Raw genomic sequence first — 17,990 nt, 5'->3', positions numbered from 1 at the left:
CAAAACTATTTTAGACTCCCTGCTACCCCCAGTATTTAATACGTAGACCTTTTAACTTAACCTTTTTAGGACAAAGTGAACAATTCCCCTAATAGCCCTGTTACCATTTTACAGATACAGGTAGTCCCTGCGTCAGATACGAAATAGGGATTGTAGCTTTGTTCTAAAGTTGAATTTGTATGTAAGTCGGAACATGTACATTATTTTAATAAATGCAATTTGGACAGATGTTTATCTCAACATATTATTAGGCAGTGTAATGTCAGTTACTGTATAAAAAAAAACTTTATGGAGCCTAGACATTTAATAACTTCTGGAGCAAGCTGATATGCAAAAAGAAACAGCTGCAGAGCTTGTCTTGGTCATTAAAGAGTTACAAGATGTTACAGATCAGCTCAATTCTTAAGATCACCCACAACCTCAGCTGTGTTTAACAAACTATTTCTTCTGCAAGTCATGCAAACCACCCCCCACCACCCATCAAACCCCCGTCCTGCACAGGAGAGAGCAGGGAAGTCCCGTTCCTATCTAGGATTGTCCGTATGTCAGATATCCCTAATTCGGGGACTACCTGTACTTACCTTATGCATGCTTTCCTGCTGCTCAGTTCATCTGCTTGATATTGAATTGCCCTTGAATTGCCTAGTAATGTAGGTATGGGACAGCATTTAGCTTGTCCACTTCTTCACATGCAGGCTAATATGCGAATGGCCTTTCACTACACCAAAGGACTGTCACAAGGGGTCTGTGGAAAGGTCATTAGCCCTGTGTAAGTCCTAAAACAAACTGACATATGGGTTGATTTCATAATGGAATATAAGCAGTTCATCAAGCAAAAATAAATTATGACTTTTCAAGGGATATTTCTGTTACCTTGGTGAATGCAGGGAAAATTTACTTTGTAAAGGGTACCCAAGGAAAGCTATTTTTTCTGCACCTGTTGGGATTGCTCCTCTCATCTACTAAGCTTAGTAAAATATCCCTTCATTTTCCTAAGTGGGCTGCATATAATCCTTTATAAAATCACCCATAGACAGTTTACACAGGGCTGTTATTCAGGACAGTGTTAGGCAACAGGGCAGCAGAAGTGGAGATTAAGGTAGGTGCGAGCGTAAGGCTTAGAAGAGACTTTGTGTCTTTGCCCAGAGTCATTTTAAAATATTATTAATAATGTGCAAATACTTATCTTTCAGCAGCAGGAGCTTCTTTTAGCAGTCAGCACAAGTGATCTTCTGACAGGGCTAGCTAATTAATTATTCTCCATGAACACAAATCCCACCCTGACAAAGCTGTCACTGTGTCTCACCTGTGTAGGGTTCCTATCATCTGGAGGAAGCCCAGTAAAAAGTTCAGATATTTTTGCAGTTATACTTAAAGTAGAATGATCTATCTGCTATAGTCATATGATCAGTTACATCTAAGGCACTATGAAGAAAACACACGGAAACTGAACAGGTGTTCGGTCCTCAAAGTCCCTACAGAACACATTCGACCTGATTTAATAAAGCTCTCCAAGACTGGAGAGGATACACTTTAGTGAAAGAACCTGGGTGATCCAGCAAAACTAGAATGGTTTTCTTAAAATCATTTGCTATTATATGACAAATGTTTTCAATCCTGGACAAGATCCATTCCAAATTTGTTGGATTCAAGTTCTCACACCTTCTCCAGTGTTGGGGAGCTTCAATAAATCAGGCCCAATGCTTTTGTTTTTCTGTCTGCATTTTATATATTCAATTATATCAATGCATTTTTGATAAATCAGAGTTAGTTCCATGTTACTAAACTGATGGGTGAAATTTAAGAGTGCAAAGAAAAAAACATAGCCTTTTATTATCCACTAGGAGTAAATGATATCAAATTTGATCAATTCTATATCATTGTTGTAGAATTTTCCAATAACATAAAATTTCAGGGAATTTCCTTACCTGTCAAAGATAAGCACTGATTTATTTGAAAACACATCTCATATTTGGAAACCAGTAAAAGTCCCGTATTGGATATATTTAGGTCTCTTTTGTCTGGCACCTCTCCAGTTTGAAGTAAAAGTCTTTTAATAAGACTTTGTTCATACATGTTCTCCCATTCTTTCTTACAGGCCAACAAGAAAAAAGAACAAATTGCAGGAGTGTTTTTACTCATCCTACTGAAAGCAAACTGCTCTAAAACTGTCAATGGTGTGCAGTCAAGTGGAGATGTACAATCCAATCGCCAAATTTGCTTTTACATTATATCAGGAAAATATTTAAAATAATAAGCTGTCCGAGGAAAACATGCTTAGGGATGTGGTCCTCACTACCAAAGTAAACAGTCAATAGGTTATGAAAAAAGACAAGAAGCCAAGTTGTGAGCATCACACTGCCAAGGCAATCAGTGCACCTGGCTCACACAGACTGTTTTTTCGGCTGCATTTTAAAGATGAAATTGGCAGAGTTGATTAGATCTTAAACTAGGACCAGATTTGGCAGTCAGTCACACTCCAGACATCCTCAATCTTGGCGACAGGTGAGTATACCAAAGGTCAAATTACCATTTTTATTTTTTTAAGGGCAACAGCAAGGGTCAAGCAAACCCAAAGCTGGGTTTTCACTGTGTGGTGCGTTATGAGGGTAAAGCTTGAATAATATAAGTTATGATCCACTGTCTAGTATAATATTAGCTATGAAACAGGTCAACATACATCAGGAGCCTTTTTCAAGATCTTTTGCTTAAATTCTGCTTTCATGATTATCAGGCCAAGTAGGACTGTCAGACCAAACTCTAGGAAAACTTCTAGGTCTTGGGTCATATTAAACCTTTCAACTTTTGTTGAAATTTATTCAAATAAGTCTTTGAATGTTCAACAGTGTAGCCCAGTGTTTCTCAACCAGGGTTCCTTCGTAGGTTGTTAGGGGTTTCATGAGAAATGTGTGACCTTACGGTCAGTTTAACTGATGCCAAATATATTTTTGGCTATCTGTAAGGGTAACATCATTCCCACTGCCAATTATGGAGTTGGAAGTTGTGAATAAAGTAATTATGGTAGGGGTTCCCTGTGACCTTAAAGTTATTTTAAGTGTTAAAAAGTTTGAGAAAGACTGGTTTATCCAATGATTAATACAGCCCTTTTTTAGCATATGTGGGAGATCCTGGGACTGATCCCAAAATTGACAAGTCAGTTGTGGCCTGAGAATCTGTTCCATGGCCCTATGCAAAACTTGTTTCCTGTAGTGCAGTTTTCCACCACAGGTTTAAAAGGGTGCTAAAGTATCAAGGGACTATTGCAGAGCAAACATGAGAAGCTTTAAAATAGGTAACATCCTTTAGGAATCTAAATCATCAGCTCAAAGCTATGTACATAGGTATTCTGTCTACCTTTACTACTTTACCTTTGAAGTTCAACTTTTAATAAATCATTATGCACTGTAAAACAACTTTTGGAAAATCATTTTATTGATCACTCAAAATGGTCACGCCTGGAGCATTTTTTAATAGTTCAAGCAGCTGTATTGCAAGGTCCTTGCTCTGAGTCTCCAGCCAAGTGTTCCAGACCTGCGGCTACTACTTCCTAGAAAAGGTCAGAGTGCTAACTGCTTTCACCTATGGGAGCATAGATCCAAAGGCAGAAACCATTATTTTGTAAAGCAGACATAAATATACCTTCTGCTCAGAGCTGGAGGCTGAACATTACATGGATGTGTTGGCAGAGAGACTTTCTCTTGCCTTATGGGTGGGCAAAATTATACAATAGTAGATGACAAAAAAATGGAGGAACCCAGAGACATAGTGAAAAAGAAAGAACACAAGAACTGCTCACTCTGAAACACTTTAACCCCAGGTGTGCTACCCCAATGTGCCCAAGTATTTTCCAACCCCATCAATACCCTGTGTTCAGTTTTTCTAAATGTGAGCTAATCTCCCACTAGTGTTAAAATAACAAATAGAAATTTCTAACTTTGGCATGTCTTCCAGCTGCTAGGTTTGTGACTTTAAACCAGGATACAGATGTAAGTCTAATCTACTTAAAATGGAACATTAATTATTTGGTTTGGAGATAAACAGTTCATGGTCATGTTGAAGATTTATGTTTGAGAATTTGACTTAAATGTCTTTACGCAAGGTAAATATGTGGAACACATGTACACCTTCTTTATAAGTGTCACATTGCAGCTACAGGTAATCATTAAGTTTATGCCATCTGTATCGGTTTTGAAGTAATGAGTGCAAGCTGGTCTCTTGTATGTGATCACCCACCATAAACCAATTTGGTTATGCAAAGTGCACCTACAACTATAATTCAACTTTCAATTTGAAAGTTATGTCTGCACAACATTAATTTATGGCTGAGCCATAAAACACTCACTCATTGGTTCATTCTGAATCTGCTTTAAACACAAGATATACGAGGGGGTGCTGAGAAGTTCCTGGCTTTTCCCCCTTCCGGATGAAATAGAAAAATGAGCGTGGGGGCATATGACAGCCTAATATCTTAGTATGTAACTGTGCAAATATCTTTGTCTTTGCGATTTTTAAAACTGTTTTTTCTTTTAGTAAGAAGCTGTGATGGCAGAGGCACAAGCAAGTTGCACGTAGTTGGAGTTACGGCCGTCATGAACTTTTGTTTCTTCAGAGTAAAGACATTCACACTATATCCACCTTGTATTCTGTATACCAATTATTTTACAGAAATAGCACTGAATCATAAGGGGATTTTTGAAGTGGAGTATGGTGTGCATGTTTCATCATGCACTTCTATAGAAAGGGTCATAAGACACAAAAACAATGCAAAATGTTAACTTGTGGGCCCTAACATCTAGTTTGCTAAAGCACCATATTTCATAAACAATTTCCATGTTTCCATACATTGTTTTACCCCTTTTTGTATCTTAGTGCAGGTGATCTTTTCCAGACTTTTTCAGCCATTTCCTATTTTTTTTCAGATGCATCAGTGTAAAAGTGCAGGTTGTTGCCTTGGACTGACTTTCTGATCTACATAATTAGCAAAGTATGGTAGCTAAGGAAAACCTTATGGTTGGCCACTCCTGAAGGCATAGCAAACTGCTATTTGTGCCTATGAATGGCAACCCCAATGCAGGAAGTCCATTTGTATGTGGCTGCAAGGACCCTGCTTGGGAGGCACATCAGCCAGAGCCGCAGACCATGTCTCCCGGAGTTATTGCAGACCTGGGATGGGAGAGTGGGCAGGTTCTGGCATAATGACATCATTCTGGGGTAAGTTTCTTCCCCTTTAAGAGACACATGGCTTCCTGCGGTCGGGAGTCTGTGCATTTAGTGGTTTGTGACCCTCAAAAGGTTGCGGATCACTGATGTAGATAGTTGGGCTGATGTCTTCACATAAGCGAAACTCTTTGCATCATGGACAGGAAAGGTTTAGACAAAACTGGGTCCTGAGCAAACATGAAATGAGGGCCCAGATATTAGACATTGCAGATCCCTGCACTACTGCCATTCTGTTAGTTGGGTCCTTGGGGAAATTGAGGACCAGGCCAATTGCTCAGTTTGCCTTACCCTAAAAGTAGCTCCCTTTAGGGACCACCCAGCTCCAGATAGGGGATTAAGAGGAGCATGTCTATCATATGACTGGAATAAAGACATCTGAAATGATGAGTATAAGGAAAACACACACAATGAGTGGCTCTACAGGGAGCACTGTGGTGGTGGTGGGGGAATCCAAGAGTTGGGCTTTAAGAATGTCCACATGTAAACTATCAATGTGAAAAAAGTTTCAATCAAACCAGTTGACTTGAGAACATGCCTGACAAGTTAAGTTTTACCAAAATACAAGTGCTACAGATGATTAAAGTCTACCAGATGCCTGCTGATGTCCATATGAAATTTAATTTGCGAAGCCGTCCAACAGCAACATACTCTGCAGATTCAGAGGGGAGAGGCAACTATAACTGACAATGTTGTCTTTTATTATCACTGCAGAAACTATCACTTATATTGTTCTGGAACAAGCTCATTTCAATAAAGGAGCACTGTGGGGTTTGCTGTCAGAAATAAGTAAACAATTTCATTTACTGTGTTGCCAAATGTTCACTTCAGGTCAGTGAGGAACGGTGGAACTATGTAAACACCTCTCCGCAGTCACTTCCTATTGTACACCATTGGCAGCGCCGCTCATACTGACATCCTCGGCATACTCATGTTGAGGTAGATTTCATCAGACCGACTTATAAACACAAACGTTAAAGATCAAACCCTGTTAGTCAGCTCCATCATTTCTGCGTTATTACTGAACCTGCTGACCTTTTCATAATGAGGCAGCAAGCTGATTCCTGACTCAATCCTTTTACTGTATGTACTAACAGGGAAAAGGTCCTCAATCCCAATTTTTTTGTTTAAACTGGAAATGCTCCAGACAGAAATAAAGAAAAAATACCATTTGATCCAGTTATTTTTTGAAGTAGAATGGAACTCAAAAAGTGAAAAATATTATCCTATAAAGAACACCTTGAAATGTTAATTGTGTCTAAAGCAGAAATAAACTTAAAAGTAAAAATACATGGAAGCGGGTAAATTTTGTATTATAAAAAGGAAAGGTGATGAATATATTGCAATAAAATATTTATGTTTAGTTCTCGATTAGGCAGTTCCCAGACAATCAATATTTTGTCTGGAATTCTTCCAGAATAAAAGCAGTTCACTGGTATGTGATGGTGGCCAGGCTATCCTCCTACAGTCTCAAAGTTGTATATCTAAAGGGTGAGATTTGTATAATTGCTGCATTTTACCACTGGTCTCCAGAGAATTGGGGTGAAATTTGGTGATTGCCTATACTGAGTGGCTCACTGTTCTCCTTGCAGAAAGTTCTGACATTAGAGATGATGATTTTACCTCCACCAAGAAGGCCACCTCCAAACAATGGCAAGGTGAAAAAAAGACATTGCTATTGAATCATTGAAAAACATCATTGGCAAAGAGACAACAGGTGATTCTGGTTACTATACCTTGGCCTGTCTAACTTTTTTTTTGGCAGCTTCCAAAATTTAATTACTCTTCTGACTTTATGTACCTGAACAAAAGGGAACCAAATTAAAGATCCTTCATACCACATTCATAATAATTTTCTGTGCATGGTGGTTCCTGGATGTTCTCTGACCCCAGACCAGAATCTATGAATGTATTACAATTCATCTGCAAACTAAAGCTACGTACACACTTCCAATAATTCTCACCCCATTTTCGGCTCAGGGCTGATATTGGGCGTGAATCTGGAGTGTGTACAGAGTGCGTCGTTCATCGTCTGAACAACCATCTTGGCGGATCCATAGAGGATAAAGGTCGAACGATCGTAATGTAAGGGAAGGGGAGAGCGCGCAGCAGGGAGCCACTGCATCGTTCTCCCCCTCCCCTCTGCATACTGCAGAACCGTGCTGTATGTACAGTACTCGTCCATGCATCGTGCTGTGCATAGTCGTTAGAAAGGATCGTGAAAGATCCTTTTCAACGACTATAATTGGAAGTGTGTACGTGGCTTCAGAGAATTGCTCCATAATGCCTACAGCTACATAGATCAGTGAGGTGTTTTCATGTTCGGAATGTGTAAATAATGAAAATCTATAGTCTGGCCACATTTCGTCTTTAAAGGAAAGTTGATACATTTAGCCTTGTGGGAGTATTTATGGCCTTTTGTAAACAGTTTATTTTAAACAGTAAACAGCTGTGGTCTATACATAATCTGGCACTCATGGATTTCAACAAACATAAAAAAATGCTTTTTTTGCTTCAAGCCAGCCTTTACTGCTTGCCTCAGATGTGGACTGTTCTTACAGACTGAAACCATTGTCAGGTCTATCAACACACAATATAGTATTCTTATCTGAAGACAGCAAGCATACATTAATTGGGAGAGAGATTAGCACTGAACTCATTAACCTTTCATAAGTTCCGTAGAAGGTCACTGAAAGGATACTCTGCAGGGAGACAAGGAAGCACACCAAACAGGAGGTAATCACATCATCCTACACCAATAGAAGGACGAGCTATAGATATCAAATTGCATTTTCATCTTCCTTGCATTTTAGTAGAAACTATTGGCCTGATTTATAGAATACATATATTTTATAGACTATCATGGGAGGACCTACAGCATCTAGCAAATCTGGAATTGTCTTCTAAAGATAATTTGCTATTACTTGGCAAATATTTAGAATCCTGGATCAGATACATTCTGTGTTTGTTGGATCACCCAGGTTTACCCATGATAATCTATCTTCCCCAGTCTTTGAGAGCTTTAATAAATCAGACTCATTGCGTATAGATGCTGGTTCTTTACTAAAACACTGACTATAAAGACACCAACAGAGGTATTAGTCACTGTCTGGCTAGAGAGGCTCATAGTATGAGGAATCTTTTCCCAGTAAAAAAGTGATAAAGGGATTTATTGCTTTCCTAATACAGAAAGACAATCTCCTCCTCACATCCAGCTAAAATCAGAATAGAAATCTTATTCTCGACCTTGCCAGCCTGCTAGAAATGTACAATGTTGCAAAGGGTCTAATACAGATGCCGGGTGACACTGGTCAATGGATGCACCATTTTTATTATCCAACAGGATTTATATAGCGCCAACATATTACGCAGCACTGTACAGTAATAGAGGTTGCAAATGACAGACAGATACAGACAGTAACACAGGAGCAGGAGAGGACCCTGTGCAGAAGAGCTTACCATCTAGGATTACCTAAAATCTCCCTGATATTGATCATTTAAGTCAGAACCGAAATGCACAAATAAATTCCACTCCACCCAGCAGGGAGAGCGCTTACAAATAAAACAGCAATCGAGTCATTTGTTATAAATAGTGGGAAGTGCTCCCATTGGCCCCTGCTTGTTAGGGAGTGATCCCTACTGATTTACATTGGCGTGGTGGTGTAGGAAGAGCAGAAATTCAATCAATATCCTTATATTAATCAAACATCAATTAGGAACCCTCTTGTTTTCTAGTCTAGATTTGATGTTTTTATTGAATCTAAGTGTTTTCTTGCACAGTGTATGGTAGCTTTAAAACAAAACCGGTCCTCGTTCCATCGGTCGTGCCAACATCTTCTCCCCGTCTTCAGGTCCTCAGTTATCTTGTTTGGCCAGGCTGGAATGACAAAACTCCAACTCATCTGCACCAGAAGTTCATTCAATAATTTCTGGAAACTCTTTATTGTTGTGGATGTTGAGATCATACACTTCTTAATAAATAAGTGGAATATCATGTCCCTTCTGCAACCAAGAGCTGCCTGCTCACAATTTATGATATATATATATTTCACCTAAAATGCACTTTGCATGACTTTGGCGATGCCACCCAGCCATATGCTTGTTTTCTTTTTATTATCGGCATTACAAACATGATAGGCACAATCTGATTGGTTGATCCAGCTTTTAGTTTTCTAAAGCTACGTACACACATCCAATGGTTCTCACCCAATATTCGGCTCAGGGCCGATATTAGATGAGAATCTGTTGTGTGTACAGCACCAGTCGTCCATCGTCCCAACGACCGTCCTCGCAGAACCACGGATGATGAATGACGAACGATCGTAATGTAAGGGAAGGGGGGAGTGTGCAGCAGGGTGCTGCTCCGTCGTTCTCCCCCCTGCATAGAGCAGAATGGTTATGTATGTACAGCACTCATTCGTGCATCGTGCAGTGCTAGTCTTTGGAAAGGATCATGAAAGATTCTTTCCAACGACTATTATTGCCACGTGTATGTGGCTTAACACTTTACTTTGTACTGCTGTTTGCACAGTGGCCAATCTGTCTGTGTTAGGTGAAAGATACACTTTAATACAAAAGAAAGTTCATGTACAAGCAGAATAGTTCTGTGTTATTTTCCTGCTGTGGGTTACAGGCTTGCCTCGAACAAAAAAGACTTCTCGTATGAGGAGTTTAAATTCCTGGAGTTTCTAAAAATATGATTTATTATGAGAAAAATAGCTTTTAATGTTAACAGCCACCACTGTGCTCAGTGGTATTTAATACCGAGCTAAGCATGTTAGCCCCCAACAGATAAAAGTTTAGTTCTTGTGTTTGAGTTCTCTGTCTCCTGCAGTGCCCCAAAACTGTGCATAATCTGGATACACTTAATCCTGCGGGTCAGAAGTGTCTATTAAAGTTTCACAGATGCAAGAGGGGGAAAAAATATTTTCTTAACATGCTAGGTCAGTGTATGATGTATCAAACAGGCATGTTTCTTATACGGTTTATAGTCACATTTCCCTGCAAATATACTCAGCAGATCGCAGTTTATTAAAATTGTAACATATGCAACATTGTTTTCAGCAACTCAGAATTGCTTTGAAAGTAAATAAATATTAACTTGTATCTATGTAAGATTTATTATGAACTTTGAGAATGAAAACCTACACAATGCCTATAGGTACATAGGTAAATGATGATTGTGTTAAATGTTCAGGTTATAAAAAAACGGAACTAGACTTGCGCTACTCATCTATTCCCATTCCATCACAGGGCACTACCATCTTCCTTCTTTTCTTCTTCCGCCCTAAAATCTTCTACCTTCTTGCTTGGCAATGCTAGTATGACATAACTCCCACACAGGCATGAAGAAGTTCATTAATTCCCGGCATGTGCAAAGGAAGCCTGTCTTTATTGGCAACCATCACTGTGTTGCACATGCACTGACCTGAGCATGCATTTTTTTCACAGTTCCCCCGGCATGATCAAGCAGGTAGGACAAATCACTGCAGAAGGGGCATGGCCTGTCCCTTTCTGCAACAACTCCCTGCCTAATCGTGTAGGACTTTAGTTCCATTTCATTGTATAAAGTCTGAGTTGGGCTTCTCCTTATTGTTTATTTTATATGACTTTTTTCTACCCCTTACTTTTTTACATACAAACATAGAAATGCAGGTTTGTTGGATCACCCAGGTTCTCCCATGATAGTCTATCTTCTCCAGTGTTGTAGAACTTTAATAAATCAGGCCCCTTGATTGAAGGTTCACTTCAATTATCCAATTATGTGAAATACAAATTCCTTCTCTCTTTGAATAGCCAATCATGTGCAGATGAAAGAAGTGAAAAGGAATTTGCTTTTTACATGATTGAAGTGAATAATGTGAAAACAAGAATCCCTTTCTTACAAGTGCATTATGCAATTGTAGTGAATTGCTTCATCAGTGTCTACTTCTATTGCTAATCTGAACTAGTGACATTCTTACTATTTGATTTTTAAGGATTTCGTAGACCAACATTGTTAATCTTTATGTGCGCTCTAATATTAAAGCAGGAAACTTTTTCCAAATATACAGATGAATGTATTACATATGTGACTGGATATGTTCACGTTCACGTTCTGGAGTTTTGTATCTTGTAAATTCTTTCAAAGGAAACGGCAATCTAAGCACAGTCCCTACTGGCCGATAATAACTACAACCATGTGAATCCTTCAGACTACCACACGCACACAACAAATAAACTTCATCACAGAGACAAGTCACTCACAGCATAACAGGAATGATTGGTAATAAAGGTAAAATAATCATCTGGTAATGATTAGATACAAAATATGCATGTATGAATGTCACAGTAACAAAATATTTAAAGCCCAACTCCAGGGATAAAAAAAAATCCTACAGTAGAGGCTACCTCAACACAGTGTAGAATATGGCATGCTAGGTCGAACTAATTACCTTTAGGGGAATTGGGGTACAATCACTGTTTTCCCTGCTGGAGGTTCTTACACAGTGTTTCTCAATCAGGGTTCCATAGAACCCAAAGGTTCCTTTAGAGGTTGCTAAAGGTTTCTTGAGCAGTGAGCAATTTTTGACTCTTAGGTCAATTAAACTAGCTCACACCACTCATGACCACTTTTTGGCTATCTGTACGAGTGACATTCTTCCCAATGTCCAGCAATATAGGAGTTTTTTTTTCCTGCTTCCCACCAAGATAATGTACTGTGAGCTGTGCATACTGCAATTATAGCAGGGGTAGTCTACGACCTGAACAATATTTCAACGATTCCTGTTAAAAAGGTTGAGAAAGGCTGCTCTAACATAGGGAAGCAAAGCCCTGCCTCTACCAAGATGGTCGCATCTATACAGTACAGAACAAGGCATAGTATGTCTGATAACTAGTTTCAGGAGAGCTGAGTACAATTTGGTAACGTCACTACTGTGCTGCTCACTGTTATCCTTGCTAGATGCTCTATCATGGGGAAGCAAAGCCATGTCTCTACCAAGAGTGTTGCCACCACATAGAGACAGAGTGCAGAACAAGGCATAATAAGTCCGTCTCTTTCAGTCTCAGGAGACCAGGGAAAGTTTGTTGGTGTCCCCACTTTGCTGACCACTTCTTGATAGATGCTCTGACATGAGGAAGAAAAGCCCTGCCTCTATCAAGATGGCCACCTCTACACAGTGCAGGAGAAGGCAAGATGAGCACGACTGCTAGTCTCAGGAGAACTGGTTTACGATTTGGTGATGTCAATACTGTACTGCTTACTATTCTCTTTGCTGGAGGATCTGACATGAGGAAGCAAAGCCATGCCTCTACCAATATAGCGACCACTTTACAGTGCAGGATAAGCAAGATAAGCCTGACTTCTAGTCTCGGGAGATTTAGAAATAAATGTAATGATGTCACTACTGTGCTGCCCGCTGCTTTCTTTGCTAGAGGCTCTGGCATGAGAAAGCAAAGCCCTGCCTTACCAATATGGCCGCCTCCAGAAAGAGACACAATGCAGAACAAGACATAGCAACTCTGACTTCTGGTCTCAGGATGTTGGGGGAGATCTTGTGATGTCATTACTATGCTGAACACCGTTTTTCTTACTGGAGGCCTTGGCATGAGGAAGAAAAACCCTGACTGTGCCAAGATGGGTTTCTCAATGCAGAGACAGTGCAGAACAGTGCAGTGTTATGTTTATTCTTCCTGCTGCTGATCTTATGCCAGTAATGGGAAAACGATCAGCTGCAAGCAGACCTTGGACTATATTAGTGATTAGTCCTTTGTCCTCTGCTCAATCGTATCATTAAGATCAATACCAGGTCAGTGCCGTCTATTATGAGAGCCAGCGTTAGCATGATTAGGATAGTCACATCTAACCTTACACTGTAACCTTTATGGTACGGTGTACTGCATACAATACAAGGACTTGTGCTGAGATAATCCCCCCCTCCCCCATATGAAGACAGCCTGTTCAAACATTTAATAAATGAATTTTCTGTAAAGGTTAGATCAGTCCTCCTCATTCCCAGGTATGTTTGCTGACATTTGCTCCGCAGAATCCTCTATAAATAGATGCTATGTTTTGGCACTTTATTAATAATCCCTGCACTTTGTGAGCCTGGCTGGAGTCTATTATAGGGCATACCTTCTAAAAACAAGCCTGAATAAGATACACAGTAACCGGGCACTGAAACCTTAGACAAGCTGTCAACCAGAAAACAAACTTGTAAAGTTACTATTAATTAGCCACAAAGAGCCATGCAGCCTCATTACTCAAAGTGTCGGAAAGAAGAGCCGTCTGTGTCACTGCTAGCAACCACGTTCTTTGTTCTGTGTTTGTAACCTGCATTGTGCGGTTACCAACTTTATAAAACTTGTAATCATTTCTGTACAACACAGCAATCCAGGGATTCAGTAAAGAGTCTCAAAACTCATAGGGCTGACAGTGTTCACTTATTTTAGTCATTTATATAGCAGTTTGTTCTTTTGATAGAACACAAGCCATTTATATCAGATGCTGACCCAAAGAGATTTGCAGTCTAACTGTCTGCAACGATTCCGATAAAAGTGATGTAAAGTAGAACCCAAACCCAGGATGAGGAATGGTTACAACCTTTGTAAAGCCAAAGCAAACTTTCCAGGACCCCACCAAGAATAGACCTAGATGCCAGGGCTATTGTAACTATTCAGTCGCCGCCAAGGATGACTGGTGGACCTGGAAGAGTTGGCAGTGAAAATGGGAAGTTTTGGGGGATGCAGCCATGACAGATTATTTGACCCAGCATCACTGCAGAATGCCAAAGAAATAGGTGTGTGCCATAATCGGCAAGCACGTACAGAACATTTGCCAATTATGTAAAAAAAAACTTGCCCAATGAGCTGAGCTCTGCTTTAAATGTTTCGTGCCATCACTGACCCTAATGGAGAAATTTCACCTCCCTTCCTGTTCCAGCAACAGAACTGTCATTATGACTCCTGAATTGTAAGCTCTTCAGGGCAGGGTACGCTCCTTCTGTCTGTATAATTGTCTGTATCTGTCTGTCATTTGCAACCCCTATTTATTGTACAGCACTGCGTAATATGTTGGCATTATATAAATCCTGATTATTAATAATAGTAATAATAATAATAAGACAGGAAAAGAATACATAGGACATATATATGAACCTTTCAGGGGGCCTAAGTGCATGTGAAAGAGCATTGTATGTACATATTTTACTGTTTGTATGTTGTTCTGCATTATTAATGCACATTGCAGTGCATTATGTGTCAATGCCTAATATACTGTGTGCCAGTGCAATCTGACACACGTGCAATTTAAGGCATGCGCATTGATGTGTTTCCATTTATTTCAAGGAAAAACACACCATGCCTAGCAGTAAAATCTGCTGAAGTTGCACTTTAGACACGCAAATACAAACTTTGTGTTGATGATGTGCTTGGCAGAAACTGAACCCAGGATGGCACTGCTGCAAGGAAGAAGCGCCTCTCCTAAAGCTACCAAGAGCATACCATGGATAACCATTACATAGAATAACCTTGCAGCTATATTTAACAAACATTTAGGGTGCACAGAGCTAAGTGCTGCAATCCTTAGCAACAAGTAGAAGGTAGAACAGGAAAAGATGGATTTTGCTTGGTTGGCTCCTAGCACTGGAGCCCGCAGATAGAAGTAGTTAAATTCGCTAACTGCTGGTGATTCTGCCAATTAGGCTTAAAACTCACCAGCTGCAATAGGTGTGAATGGCAGAAACACCCAGAAATTATCAGCCTGGTAAGAATTTTTTTTAATGTGGTGAAATCTTTTTTTAATTCTGGTGTAAATCCCCAATTATACCAAGTTCATAAAACTGGAATGCAAAGATTTTGGAAATGCTGCTCTCACATAAACGTTAAGTGAAAACACACAGCGTACATTAACAGATGATAAAAAGTCAGTCTAACATGCAGAACACTTTCAGGAATTGGTATGTATCACCCATTCGGGACAATTCCAGGGGCCAAAGTGATCAGTTGACAAATCCTGTCCCCAAAAAGCAGATATATTCAATATTATAGTGCACATAACAAGAGCAAAGATCCTCCAGCAACCAATCATAGTCCTTCTTGCTCTAATCTAACTTTAAAGTGAATTTTTAGTAGTTTCTTTGGGTTACTACACAGCTATAATCTGGTTGTTATAAGAAATAAATCACTGATGATGTGTTGATGACATAATAAAATAAAACATTTGCAAAATCCATGACAACTAATCTGATTACAAAGCTTCAAAAGATAAACTTTTATTAGTTGCTCTGAGCAACAACTCAGTTTGGACATTGAAAGTTTTCTCCATCAACCATCCTTAAATTCTAACTGTACAGAATGCTGATTTGAATGGAGGAAACTTTGTTGCAGTTTAGTTCCTTCTAACAACACGTGCACAGTATAAACATTTTTAAATGTTGCCCTTCTACTATTGACCTTGAATTTTTTGTGATGATTTTCTGCAAACTGATCCACATTGACTTTTACTGTGATCAATAGATGATCACATTTGTTTATATAATATATATTTGGCATACAATCAGATGATTATAAACATTCAGTCGGTTGGATGTGTATGCACGATCCAGCCATCTCATGGTGTCCTTTGGATCAACTTCTGCCCTGAACAGGAATGCTCTGTGTAGCCCACAGAGAAGGGGGAGGCAGCTTGTCACAGCAATGAAACAGTAGCAATCAGGGAAGTTTTGTTTTATCCTGTCTGATCTTTATGTCCCCCAAGACCGGTCACTAAGGGTCATCCGGGTCTTCCTTTTAGACATTAGAAGGCGGAATCCCAATCCAGCCAAAAGCAGATGGGCACCTTCAGTGTGATGATGAAAACACAGATGGCTGAAAATGTTCCCAAACATTTGTTCAACCTGAAGAATAAGGCAGCTTAAGGTAATGCTGCAACAGATTTGTACAAATTGAGGATAATTACTGGAGTAAAAGCGGAACAAGTTGGGACCGAGACAAACAGATTGGTTGCTATGGGCAGTGCATTCACTTTTATTGCCCTGGGGTCTTTGTGGTACTTTCTAAAGCAAGAAGAATGCAGCATTGGATCATTTGTGGAATTCTACCATTTATATGATTAGGTAATGCTGGTACCCCCAAAGGGTGCTTCTTCTAGGTACCTCCTATGGGTGCAGAAGGTATTTTGAAGGTTAATTGTCACTTTGCAAAGTAGTTTTAATTATACCGTTTCCCCCAAAATAAGACCTACCCCGAAAAAAGGCTACAATATACATAAATACATGGACAAGGTGCTCATTTAAGGAAAGTGCTATTGCTAGAAATGAGAAATTGGGGCCAATGGTTCTAAAGGAAATGGAATCACAAGAAATTCAGATGGATTACAGAGTTATGATGATCTTCCAGAAGATGATGACATGACTGTATTTGAATAAATGTTAATTTTGTGTTCCTGAATATCACAAGAAATTCAAGATGGAATTCAGGGATTGGAGAGTTATGATGATGTTCCAGAATGTGATGACATGACTATGTTTGAATAAATGTTGATTTTTTTGTTCAAGAATAAATATTGATTGTTGTTCATGAAAAAATAAGACATCCCTTGTTAAATAGCCCTAGTGCATAGTGCATTTTGTAGAGCAAAAATTAAAATAAGACATTGTCTTATTTTGGGGGATGTATATATCATGATAAAATATTGGAAAACCTTTATGCACAATTGGGGGCTACTGGTTTATAGCCATGCCCAATAACATTAACATTTAATGACCCCAGGATTTTGCTTTAATAAAATTAAGAAACACTGGTTAGGAGAAGTGAATGTTGCAGATAACAAGCTCACTTACTTTCTGCAGCCACTGTGTGTAGTTTTCCATGACATGCTCCAGATGTTGAATTTTCTGGGAAGGAAAATCCTGATCCATTTGCGGAGCATCCCTCTGTAGTGCATTGGTGTACTGTTGCTCCGTAGCCCCTTCACGACAATTGCCATCCAGTTCAGGAAGAATAAAAGTATAAGTGCATTGGCCATGCTGGATCCGGTTGTATCTTCACCCTGTGCTGTCTGTTCCTTTCCTTTGCCCATTGCCCTCTATGCTCAACATCAGGGTTGCCCAGAGGACATACAAAATCATCAATGCCATCTTGTCTTAAACTAGTTTAAACTTATAAAACAAATCTGCAGGTTTCCTTTTTGTAGCTTCCTAATTTCTCCCTTGGAAATTTGGGAAAGAAAGTTTGAGCACTGTAAAAAAAGAAAAAAAAAAAAGGAAAAGTATTTGCTCCAGCTGCACTATTTTGATGTCACCCCAGTGATAACGTCTTTTCAGCTCCAATAGATATATTTAGAGCATTGGCAGCCAGCATCTATTGTCTCCACTCATTTGCAGTCCAAAGATTAGCCACTCCGCTGCACATGGAAAGCTTGGTCCCCTTTGCCTGTACTCTGGCTGCAGCAGGACTGCTATTTGCACTCAAAGCCTTGTGCGTTTTATTAAGGCTGCACATTCAAGCTGGAGGGAGAGAGAGAGAGTGAGAGAGTTGGCTTGACAGGAATGTTGTGTATGTATGAGTGCGCCCCTATGCAAAGCATGCTTGGTGGCTCTGTAGAGGAGGAGAGATCAGTTTACAAAGTGGCTGCATGCATGACCTCAATCAAGCTTATTCTACATAACAACTAACAGCTTGAGACAAGCTCAAGAAAACGCAGTTTGTCCTTGTCGACGTATTAAAAGTTAAGAGCGCCCTAAATTACTGTCACTTCCAAGGCCGGTGCTGCACGATCCATGCAGGTGCCG

General features: G+C 39.6%; 1 protein-coding gene across 1 annotated transcript in view; it reads right to left on the bottom strand.

The window, feature by feature from the left end:
• The window catches only part of ANGPT1 (angiopoietin 1), a gene marked incomplete in the record, with an annotated part of 176,998 nt that extends 159,278 nt beyond the window's left edge, over positions 1-17,720 (bottom strand). The window contains 1 exon segment of the mRNA XM_072410740.1: positions 17,040-17,720. Within this exon segment, the coding sequence (XP_072266841.1) occupies positions 17,040-17,117 (78 nt within the window).
• Between the last annotated feature and the right edge of the window lie 270 nt (positions 17,721-17,990).

This window comes from Pyxicephalus adspersus, chromosome 5 (assembly GCF_032062135.1).
Source record: "Pyxicephalus adspersus chromosome 5, UCB_Pads_2.0, whole genome shotgun sequence".
NCBI classification, from domain to species: domain Eukaryota; kingdom Metazoa; phylum Chordata; class Amphibia; order Anura; family Pyxicephalidae; genus Pyxicephalus; species Pyxicephalus adspersus.
The sequence above is the reverse complement of the archived record's forward strand: the minus strand, read 5'-3'. Positions and strand labels throughout refer to the sequence as shown.